Below are 11,225 nucleotides of genomic sequence, written 5' to 3' on the forward strand. Positions count from 1 at the left end.
GACATATCACAGATGCATTGTATTGTATTGTTTGACAGAGGAGTTGCTTTTAGCTTACTGTTACGTCATCAAGCAAAGGGAAGGATTTCTTATGTTTTAGTGTGCATTTTTTACCCTGACCAACTCTGCAGGCAACTTTATATGAGGTGAGTTGAGCATTTAAAAGACACAGATGCAGCTTTTAGAAAGTGATTCGTTTGTGCACAACAGTTTAAAGTTTTTTTTCTCTCTCTCTGAATAAATCAGTCGGCTCGTCCTTATGCTCTGGACGTGCCTGTCTCAAAGCTCGCCTTAACTTGTTCGCTTTAAACTGTCAGAAGCGAATATTTTTAGACACGCGACACACTCCTCGTTACCCACCGTTGTACTGGTGAAACTGAGGGCGATATATTCCTCGTCATATTTTCTTTTCTTTGCTTTTTGAAGTTGTTGGAAGATGACGACTCATCCCCTGCTTTATGTTTAGATTGGAACACTCTCTCACAACCCTCTCCATGGTGTGCTAGCAGTGCTCAAAGCCCACTGCTGTAATGACAGATGGAAGAGGAAGCAAAGAAAAGAGAGGGGTGAGGAAAGTGGATCAACAGAGAGAAAGGGAGGGGTAAGACACGCCTTTATAGGTAAATGCGGGAAATAGAAAGACATGGGGGGGTGGCCTTGTTCCTGAACTTAAGTTATAATAACTAATTGACACAGTTCTCAGTTGGGATGGAGTTTATATTTAAATAACAGCAAGAAATTTGCTGTCAGGTTAAGTGAGTATGGCAGGAAATGCTAAAATGCAGAGTTTATGCGTTTGAGGCAAGGTGTCCTTGATGTAGTGACGTCCAGAACTTTCCATTTCTGACATCCATCATGCAATAACTGGTAGAGGGGCAACAGGAAAAGCTGTAAAACACGAAGAAAGAGCTTTCTTTAAGGGCCCATCGAGGAGAAGTGTAATGAAGCCCTAAAATACTTCTTCTCTGGCATCTGCACGCTGTAGGCAGCCTTTATAAGAATGAGTTAGTTGCTATCTTTGGTATTGTGTTCTCTTGAAGACACCCATAGAACACAGTCCTCGCTAGCTGGAAGGCTGACAAAGAAAAGTACAGTGTGGAAATTTGCTTTACATAAAATGATTTTGCATCACATTGTCAGAGCTACGGTACCTACGGTGAAGGTTTACTGACTAATAACCATCCACATCTTTTAGTGACTTGACACGTGCATAAAAATTTTGTTCACCTTCCTACAAACTCTCTTTTCTGTGTTGCACTGTTCTGGTAATATTGAAATCCCTGAGCAGTGTAAATTGAGCCAGGTTGTGTTTTATTGCTCTAACGTTTCAGTTATCAGAAGATAAAGGTGGTATTTCTTCTTTCAAAAGTCACATGAACCCCATGTGAATGCTTTCATTTTTCTCTTAATATCATAAGAAACTCGTAGAACGCGTACAAAGTGTAGAGACTATTTCCAAAATTGTGAACGATGCCAAGCCGCAAGTCTCGGAGCTGTAAACGCAGTTATAAATCTGGGACTCTATCTGTGATTGCTCCAGAACTGAAGGTGCGTTATTCTGAAAATTATCCATGAGGCAAGTTTCGAAGTAGAGTGTGAACTGACAGATCAATAAGTGGAGTATTTAATCTCTTGTCGTTTTTATCGTCTGCAACAATGCACTGTAAATGCAAAAAATACTCCTGTGCTGATGCATGGTCCGAGGAGAATTAGTTCAGCCGCGTGGATCCAGAGCTATATTACATGAGCACAACACCTGCACCATCAAAAAAAAAAGAAGAAAACGCCAGGCTGTAACGTTACACTTTTACAACTCCCCTCGGAGGGCCCTTTGGGGTCCTGTGTGCCGTGAACCTGCCATCTCTTCAGGCCGGCTCGATTAGCGGCTGGCCTTTCATTATTGTCTGTATATCATCAGCGAGCCCCGGGGCACCGGGATGAGGCTCAGCACCAAACTCCAATATTTTTTATTGATCTGCATTACTGTGAAGCGTGCGTAAAAACCGAAGGAACGTCTGGAGGAGCCAGACAGTGAAATGTAGCAGTGATGTGATTGGTGACACGACTGAGGCAGGGTCAGTTTGGAAAATGTGAAAATGGGAGATTTCAGATGTGCAGTTTTAGACCAGGACTGCAATCCAACCCAATTCACAAGACTAAATAAGCAACAAAGGGTTGAGTAGTTTAGGGGAAAAAGGTATTATTTTCAAGCGTGTACCAATGTACAGATTCACTTATACGAGATTTATTCTGGTGTAAACTAGAATCAAGAATGAGAACCTGGAAACACATTTGGAATTCACCATTTGGAATTCATTATGGAACATGTTTCAACTGATACAGAGAAAAAAAATGCCACAATTGGATAGCCCTACCCCTCATTCATTCATCTTCTGTAACCGCTTGTCCTGTGAAGGGTCACGGAGAGTGCTGGAACCTATCCCAGCTGTCATCGGGCGAGAGGCGGGGTACACCCAGGACAGGTCTCCAGTCTATCGCAGGGCTAACACATTCACAGACACATGCACACCTACGGCCAATTTAGAATCACCAAAGAACCTAACCAGCATGCCTTTTGACAGTGGGAGGAAACGGGAGTACCCGGAGAGAACCCACGCAGACACGGGGAGGCCCAGTCGGCCCATGGATTCGAACCCAGAACCTTCTTGCTGTGAGGCATCAGTGCTAACCATTTTAATTGTATACAAATTCAACTCCACAGTGCTCAGATGACGTGTATGACAACATCGATCATGGAGCTTGTCCAAACGATTTGATTGTCCGGCAGATCGTTGTCCCTACCATTGGAAAATCGCAAAGTATTGCAGAGTTCCTTTCAGTTTAGATTCTGGTTCCTGCTCCTTGTACCTGCAAAGCAATGACAGATTCTTTATGAGCATTTTTTTAAGACGGTGCTCAGATGATGTGTACGACCGCATAAAGCTTGTCCAAATGATTTGATTGTCCTGAGAGCATAATCAGTTGCCAAGGGAGAGGCACCAGACCAGATTTTACAACTTTGACTTGCTTCCATGCTAAAAGATCTTATCAAGAAGGTAAAACCATCACAATCGCTGACCAGCCGGTCTAAGATTGTACCCTACCCTTGGAAATTCCAAATCCCAAGCATGACAGAGTTCATTTCAGTCTAAACTCACCCTGAAGCTGCACCTGGGCTCGTAGACTCCGGTTCCCGCTCTTCCATAGGTGCAGGGCAATGACAGATTCTTTATGAGCATCTTTTATGATGTATGAAATGATTCATCCAGGGGTTCACAGCCCTGAGAGTGAATATCTCTACTTGAGTGCCTCGAAACACTACTCAAGTGTTTTAATTCACTGAAAGTGCTGGCGTCGTGTATTTACCACCGTACGTGATGGCTCTATAATCAGAGGCGTAAAACTATGCTCTCAACGTGTTGTTTCTTTGACAGCTCACTGAGGAGAATCTTTTACACTGCTATATAAATTCTACACTGTTAGCTATCTTATCAGTTTAGGTCATTAAAGAAATGATTCGGAAATCCTTCAATGATAAGAATAATAGATTTATTATATTTTCCCTTTGTTGTTTAGCGCAATATCTCAGTAAAAGGAAAACTGCAGTGGAAATAATAATAAAAGCCTCTGGAGCAACTTTGATCTTGTCTTCATAAAGACACTGCCACGACTTTAAGATTCCCTGTGAGCTTTCACACTCACAGACATTCTTTTACCATTAACATTATAGCATCAAGTGCTGTCTGAAAAAGAAGCTTTCTGTCAGGGCAGGATTTACATTTTCTTTTTATCTGGATTGCGAGGGCGGTGTAGAAGGCAGCCGATATGACTTTCAGCTTGGATGACTACACATTGATATGACCTTAGGCCATGTACATGCACATGGTTTCTGACCTAACTTGGTGTCCGGTCAACAGATGTAACACATTCTGCTTGCTCGTAGGCTATTTAGGCTACTTAGGCATCTGAAAGTGTCCCAATTCTGATGTTTTATTTTTTCTTCATGTGGCCCAGATTTGATGTTTCCCGATCGGTGTGAACAGCAGAAAGCTGCACGGAGTCGCAGTTTTCCAATTCTCCCCTGGATCACACGGATTTGGTGTTGCACAATCGGATCAGAATGTTGTCAACTCTGACTGCATGAATAATAATGCACACAAAAAAAAATGTGTTAGCAGTGTGATGACTCCAAATCAAGCCCAAACTTGAAGATATACACTTAGGTACAGTGGGACTGGAAAGAAGTCAGAGAGATTTACGCAATGGCAGCTTCTCAAATGAAGTATTTCTGATGGAAAATGTAAATGAACAACATCCTTATTAATGGAGGAGAGGAAGACTGCAGTATCAAAATGCATACAGTAGCTCTTCTGGGACCAAAGAAAAACTGCCCAATTATCACAGACACGTAGGTTATATATTGTATGCACCTAGCGAAATAACCTTTAAATAGAATACAAAAAGGGTGATTATTTTGCCTCCCCAAAGTGGCGCTTTATTGATATACAGTAGATGAGCACATGGTTCCAAGCCTTAATGGCGTAATCCTGTTTTTAACCGAATAACAAAAAATGCCTTTGGGGGAGTAATTACAAGTAAACATACTACCACAGGTTAGGTAAAATATACATGCAAGGCTTATAATTGGCTCAGCAGAGAGGCTAGCTGGATGTAGTCATGCAGATGTCAGATTTTGAGGCATTTAACTTCCCCTAAACTATTTAATTGTCATATATCAGTAATAATTTGTTGCCACCAAGATCATTTTAAATTCAAATAGCAATATTCCTACTGTAAATACAATATTCTGCCTCTCTGAATCTGGAAATTTGTGAGTTAAGAAAATGTGAGTAAGTAAACACTGATATTGATACGGACATGAAGCTGCATTCATTTCAAGCGTATCGTATTTGTCTGTTCCACCTTTTGCAACCTTCTTGTGGATACACTTTCACAGGGCTTTACCTGGAGCGCATTCGCGTGACACCTTGCATCATGTTGAAGTGTGAGACATGACAGCGCGACTAGAAGTCAGGCACAGCCAAGATGGCGGCAAAACTTCTCTTCAATTGACCTTTCACAGAAAATTGGGCCAGCTTTGTATACAGTCAACGAATACATCTACTGTAAATCTTACCAAGCTAAAATTCACAAATACACTGCCTGGCCAAAAAAAAATGGATTTAACTAAGCAAATAGGTACGATAATTACTGCATGGGTGATTATCTTTCAGCTGGCAACAAGTTATTTAACCCCAACTGATGCAATGAGTAGCTTCTCATTTCTTAAACAACCATGTCAAAAGACACATCCCGTGGTCGTGGAAAAGATGTTAGTCTGTTTGAGAAGGGTCAAATCATTGGCATGCATCAAGCAGAGAAAACATCTAAGGAGATTGTAGAAACTACTAAAACTGGGTTAAGAACCGTCCAACGCATTATTAAAAACTGGAAGGAAAGTCGGGAACCTTCGTCTTTGAGGAAGAAATGTGGTTGGAAAAAAATCCTGATTGATCGTGATCGGCAGTCACTTAAAGGTTTGGCGAAATTGAATCAAGGGATTGGGACTGAACAGCCTGTGTAGTGTAATTTGCTCGGGAGTACAAAGATTGGACTCTGGAGCAACGGAAGAAGGTCATGTGGTCTGATGAGTCCAGATTTACCCTGTTCCAGAGTGCCATGCCTAGTGCCTACTGTACAAGCCTGTGGGGGCAGTGCTATGATCTGGGCTTGCTGCAGTTGCTCAGGTCTAGGTTCAGCAACATTATGAGCCCAAAGAATGAGGTCAGCTGACTACCTGAATATACTGAATGACCAGGTTATTCCATCAGTGGATTTTTTCTTTCCTGATGGTACGGGCACATTCCAAGATGACAATGCCAGGATTCATGGGGCTCAAATTGTGAAAGAATGGTTCAGGGAGCATGAGACATCATTTTCACACATGAATTGTCCACCACAGAGTCCAGACCTTAACCCCTTTGAGAATCTTTGGGATGCGCTTGAGAAGGTTTTGCTCAGTGGTCAGACTCTCCCATCATCAATACAAGATCTTGTGCAAAGATTTCCCTGGTAAAAAAATTCCACAATATCATATAAAAGTCACCATGCTAGTAATTGGATGGTGTTCCAGTGTGTTTATGAGAAAGTATGTGGCTAAAACAGTCCCATCGCATTGCCCCTGTCTTATTATAACTTCCACTTGAACAACAATGCCAAAATGTCAATGTTAAGTAGCTATATATGGCATTCTTAGTATTATGATATCGTAAACCCAAGTACTAGTGTAAAGTCTGTAAAAAATTTAATACTGTGAGAACTCCAGTTTCAGGGGTATGATTAAGATTTATTCCTTTTGAAAATATACCCATAAATTTGTCATATGAAAACAATTATACAACCTTGAACATTTTATCACAACAGGATCACACAAGTTAACACCCACGGTCCCTGCATTACAAAGAATTGCCCTTAATCATTTTACAGTTTGTTTTTTTTTTGTTTTTTTTTCTCGAAACATTTAAAACATTTTCCAAAAAAACAAACAAAACAATACAAGATTCCACTACAACTTTCAAAATCGCCATCTATTAAATACCCAGAACCCCATGGTACCCCCAGGGAAGAATCCGGACACGGTAGCTTGAAGTGGCGCGATCAAAGAAAAATGAGACAGGAGCGGGAATTCAACCCATAAATCTGTGAAGCTCAACTTTGTCTCGTCCCAAAGAGGGCACCGGCCAGTAAATCTTTGCCATTGTGTCTGGCCACCGACTCTTTTATATCATATCAAGGGATTTGTCTGGCAGGAAAATCTGCCTGTGATTTATTATGTTATAAAATGGGTTTAACATGCCATTTCTATAGCTAGAAGCCATTCCAGAGCAATAACACTTCTGACCAGTGCCGTTTCTCAGGAAAAGCATTTTGTTTTGCAGGAAAGTGAGCTCTATGGTACAGACAAAGCTTTGGCCTCACATTATAACTACATTTCCTTGAGTTTATAAAAATCCCCATTTAAGTCATTCCAAGGGGGACAATGACCTATTTCAAAATTTATGCAGCATTTCTTTTGAATATATTAACTGGGATTTTGCATACAAACATAGTTAATGCTCCGTTTCACTCAACAGTAGCATTACCGTTGTTATCATGACCGAACAAGAACAAAGGCCTGGGAAAATGCTTTGGACCCCATCATTCACTTTAATTGTTCTGTCCAACAAGAAAGGCAATGCGTGCACATGCACAAAGAGACACACGAATGCAACATGCGCACACGGATGCACGCACACATACACGCACGCGCGCACACATGAACACAACACACACCTTTCATACTGCAGCTAAGATGGGTATTAGACAATTTAGTCCTGACATGTTGCAGCGATGATAGGTCTACTGCCACGCAAAGATGTCCCCTGTCACTCCCAGCGGTTCCCTCCTTCACCTTGATGTCACGGTGAGTCGACAACATCATAACTCATCACATCACCACTGAATCACATGCCTAGTGCAACACTATCACTCCCATATTGATATGTTGGTTATAGTTTTATATTCAGTGTACTGTATGAGAACATTATTTCATATAAACACGTCCACGGTTTCATATATCACTTTTATATTCACAAGTCCACTTTATCACTAGATTACCGTCATATCGACACCCACTATAATAGTACATCACTTTCGTTTGTCACAAATCCACTGTGTCATAGAAAAAACATTTTTATCGGCTGATATGTGTGCATTGTGTTGTTGACGTTGCCATCACGTGTGTCACTCTGCATCATTTTCAAATCATTTTCATGTTGACTCGCCGTGGGCCGCTGGTTTCTGTCACATCTGTTGCTGCACCGTTGGATTTACGAGGTACATACTCGATGTCAAAGTTGCTCCTATGGCGTCCTTTCCCTCGGCTCCAGGCAAACAGAAGCAGGAAGCAGAAGATAACCACACCTAGGAAGGACAGGCAGCCCATGGCTGTAGATATAATGATAGTCTTTATGTCAATAGGGACTGTCATGTTGTACAGTACTGTCCCATTCCCCCATGTGCTGTTAGAGTCTGTCAGATAATTTGAGCTCCTGTTGCTATAGTGAGATCTGTCCCCAATGCCCAGGCTCTTCACAGCTAAAGAGGCGGACAGACTAGCATTGCCAGCAGGGTTGCTGGCAATACACAAGTACACCCCGCTGTCATGCAGCTCCGCTGCCTTGATCTCCAGGGTACCATCTGGCTGGACCTCCACCCTACCACTGCTCTTGGCTGTGATGTAGCGTCTGTGAGGTGTAATCCAGACCACCGTAGGCCTAGGTGCTCCCTCTGCCAAGCAGCTCAGACGGGCAGGCTGACCCTCATCAGCCATCAGCAGCTGTGTCGTGTTGGGTCCAATCCGTGGTTTGGTGCAGGTCATGTACCTGGAGACCAGAGGTTCCTTGAGGTCACGGAGAGTTTTCCCCAGGAGGTTCTCAGGTGCGCTGCATTCAGGCTGGACATCCAGAATCTGCAGAGAGGGAGGCTTGTGGCTATTGAGCAGCCAAAGCAATCTACAGTCGCACACTAATGGGTTTCCACCCAGACAAAGCCTCTGCAGACTGTCTGGTGAGGCAAACACTCCCCTCTCCAGGGAGTCCAAGCGGTTCTGTGACACATCCAGGAGTTGCAACGATTTGAGGCCCACAAAAGCCAAGGGCTCTATAGAAATCAGCTGAGCCCCTTGCAGGCGGAGCTCCACCAGGTGTGGGAGTTGACCCAGCTCTCCCTGGTGGATATGCTGGATGCGGCAATAGGATAGGTTGAGATGTGTGAGGTAGGGAAGGTTGCGCAATGCTGCACCAGGGAAGGCAGACAGGTTAGTGTTGGTTATGAACAACGTTGTGAGGTTGAGGCCATGCAGTGAGAGGGGAGGCAGTGTATCCAGCCAAGGCCAGAAATCAATCTCTAACTGGCGGAGACGAGATAACCTCTTGAAAGAGAAAGGCTTAAGGAAACTAATGCTCAGGCAGCGCATGTGCAGTTCGACCAGATTGTGCAGATGTGCCAGAGCATCCGTGGGGACCACGGTCAGATTGGATCGTTCCAAGGTCAGACTTTGAAGTCCAAGTAATCCGGTAAAGGCCCGATGAGAGATGAAAACCAGTTCGTTATCGCCCACCTCCAGGGATGTCAACCTGCGCAGATCTTGGAAGGCATGGTCCAGAAGAATCACAAGTCGGTTGTGACTGAGATCAAGGCGGGTGAGGTTGGTCAGGCCTGACAGCACACCAGCAGGGACCATCGGAAGGAGGTTACTGCGGAAGTTGAGCGAGCGGAGGGCAAGCTGAGAACGAAATGAGCCAGGCTCCACCACGCTGATGAGGTTGTCGCTGAGATCCAGGTCCTCCAGCTGCTGGAATGAGGAGAAGTTGTCTGGCGTGATGATGCGTAGCTTGTTTTTACTGAGATCCAGGACGCGGGTCTCAATGGGGATGCCTTCGGGGATGCTGGGCAGGCGCTTGCGGTGGCAACTGACTGACTTGCTTTGGGCAGAGCATTCACATCGGGCGGGGCAGCTCAAAGCCGAGCTGGCCAGGAGAAGCAGCAAGGCCCCGCCCAGGAAAAGGTGGCCGTGGTGCGGGACTGGGTGTTGCATGTCTCTTTTACCCGCGTTGCCCTCTGTCATGGCACAGCTTCTTGTCCACAGAGAGCACCATCACGAACAAGCCCTGCAAGACACAATACACGAACGAGAAACACGTTAGAATACACTTAACTCAGACTGTCTGCACCTGTTCCTCCCTCCCCTCCCTCTTTCACATATTCGACCTTTTACACTTCATGGCCGCTCAAACTGCCAAGTCTTTTCTCCTTTAATGAACAGTCCCTTTTCCTGGCAAGGCGGATATAATGGAATTAAACTCAAAGCAGTTCGAGACACCGCAAGAAATAGAAATATCAGCCGCGGAAAAATGTGAACGTTCTTCACCGTGTTAGCTCCAAAAGGTTGGAGGCTAACTGGAGGTGTTTTCACGAGGACTGCAGGCATTTCTACCCTCGTTTGAGCGAGGTGAGGCTAAACGCCCGTGTGTGTGTGTGTGTGTGCGTGGTAGTTTTGCCTCGCATATATCGGTGCGTGTTGCTAAGGTGGGTGGGAGCATGTGGCAAACGTTCACACTAATATTTGAACAAAAGAAGGAAATGAAGCGACAGCTCGTGTTTGCTTCCATAACTGAACCCGCTGAGTTTACAGCAGCATTTCGCCGACACAAAGCAACCAGGACGAATGGAAACAAATATATATGAGACCTTAATAAGTAATCAGCATAATGAGTCATCTCACCGGTGCACTGAAGACACACAGGCCTGCTTTTTTTTCTCTTCTTTGCTGCCTTATTGCGCCTCGACTTTCTGTTCCCTGCTTGTTCTTGCAGATCATTTCTTCAACATATTGCGTTTGCATTACTTTTTTTCCCCCCTTAATGGCCGAGCATTACATATAATCCAGTGTTAAATCCGTTTGATTTAGTTTGCACATTTCTGGCAAGGCTAAATTACTTGGCATGTCTGCCGCCACTCCATGGCGAACATATCCATAGCTCACGATAATGAAAAGTGTGCAGCCGTGCCAGCCTTTTCTTGTTTGCATGACGGCTTGACTGCAAATTTACACGAGTAGCAATAAATACAATTAAGAATATAGTCCGTTGTCACTGCTTCTCAGTGTTTCACGATTGGGTGGTGAAATTAGCAATGATGATTTTTTTCAATTGAATTCTTCTTATGCTGCAGTTTCTTGTACATAGTGTTCATTAACACATTGAAATGTGTCTCCAGTTTCCAGCCACTGCAAGGGTGTGAGGGGAGGTGGGGGTAGAGGGGGGGGAGGGGTTAGAGGAAGAAGAGATAACGACAGGGTAATGAGGAGACGCATGCAGAGTTCAACTGTAAAACACTCCGGTCTCCGAGAGCCGAGCCTCTCCGCAGCTTGGACAGACCTTGACAGAGAACCACCTTCCAGCAGCCACAGGTTGTTGAATTGACAGATGGCAATGTAGACAGAGAGGCTGACCATAATTGCCTCATTACCAGCACTATCTGCATTCTGCTCGTGGCTATGTTTGCCAATTAGGTGTGCAAAATGTGCCACACATCTGTGAGCGGTGGACATTTGAAGCGCAAAAGGCGGGGAAAAATGTTGGAAATATGAAAGGCGCCTTTTTGACTTCTCGCGGTGCTCCCAA

General features: G+C 44.1%; 1 protein-coding gene across 1 annotated transcript; it reads right to left on the minus strand.

Annotated features, from left to right (window-relative positions):
* Nucleotides 1-7,566: 7,566 nt before the first annotated feature.
* On the minus strand, nucleotides 7,567-9,667 carry lingo2b (leucine rich repeat and Ig domain containing 2b; the record flags this gene model as incomplete). Its single annotated transcript, XM_084568791.1, has 1 exon — nucleotides 7,567-9,667. One exon carries the CDS (start codon nucleotides 9,665-9,667, stop codon nucleotides 7,799-7,801), a length of 1,869 nt encoding a protein of 622 aa, XP_084424917.1. The 3' UTR covers nucleotides 7,567-7,798.
* Between the last annotated feature and the right edge of the window lie 1,558 nt (nucleotides 9,668-11,225).

This window comes from Chelon labrosus (assembly GCF_963514085.1).
Source record: "Chelon labrosus genome assembly, chromosome: 20".
In the NCBI taxonomy this organism is placed as follows: Eukaryota; Metazoa; Chordata; class Actinopteri; order Mugiliformes; family Mugilidae; genus Chelon; species Chelon labrosus.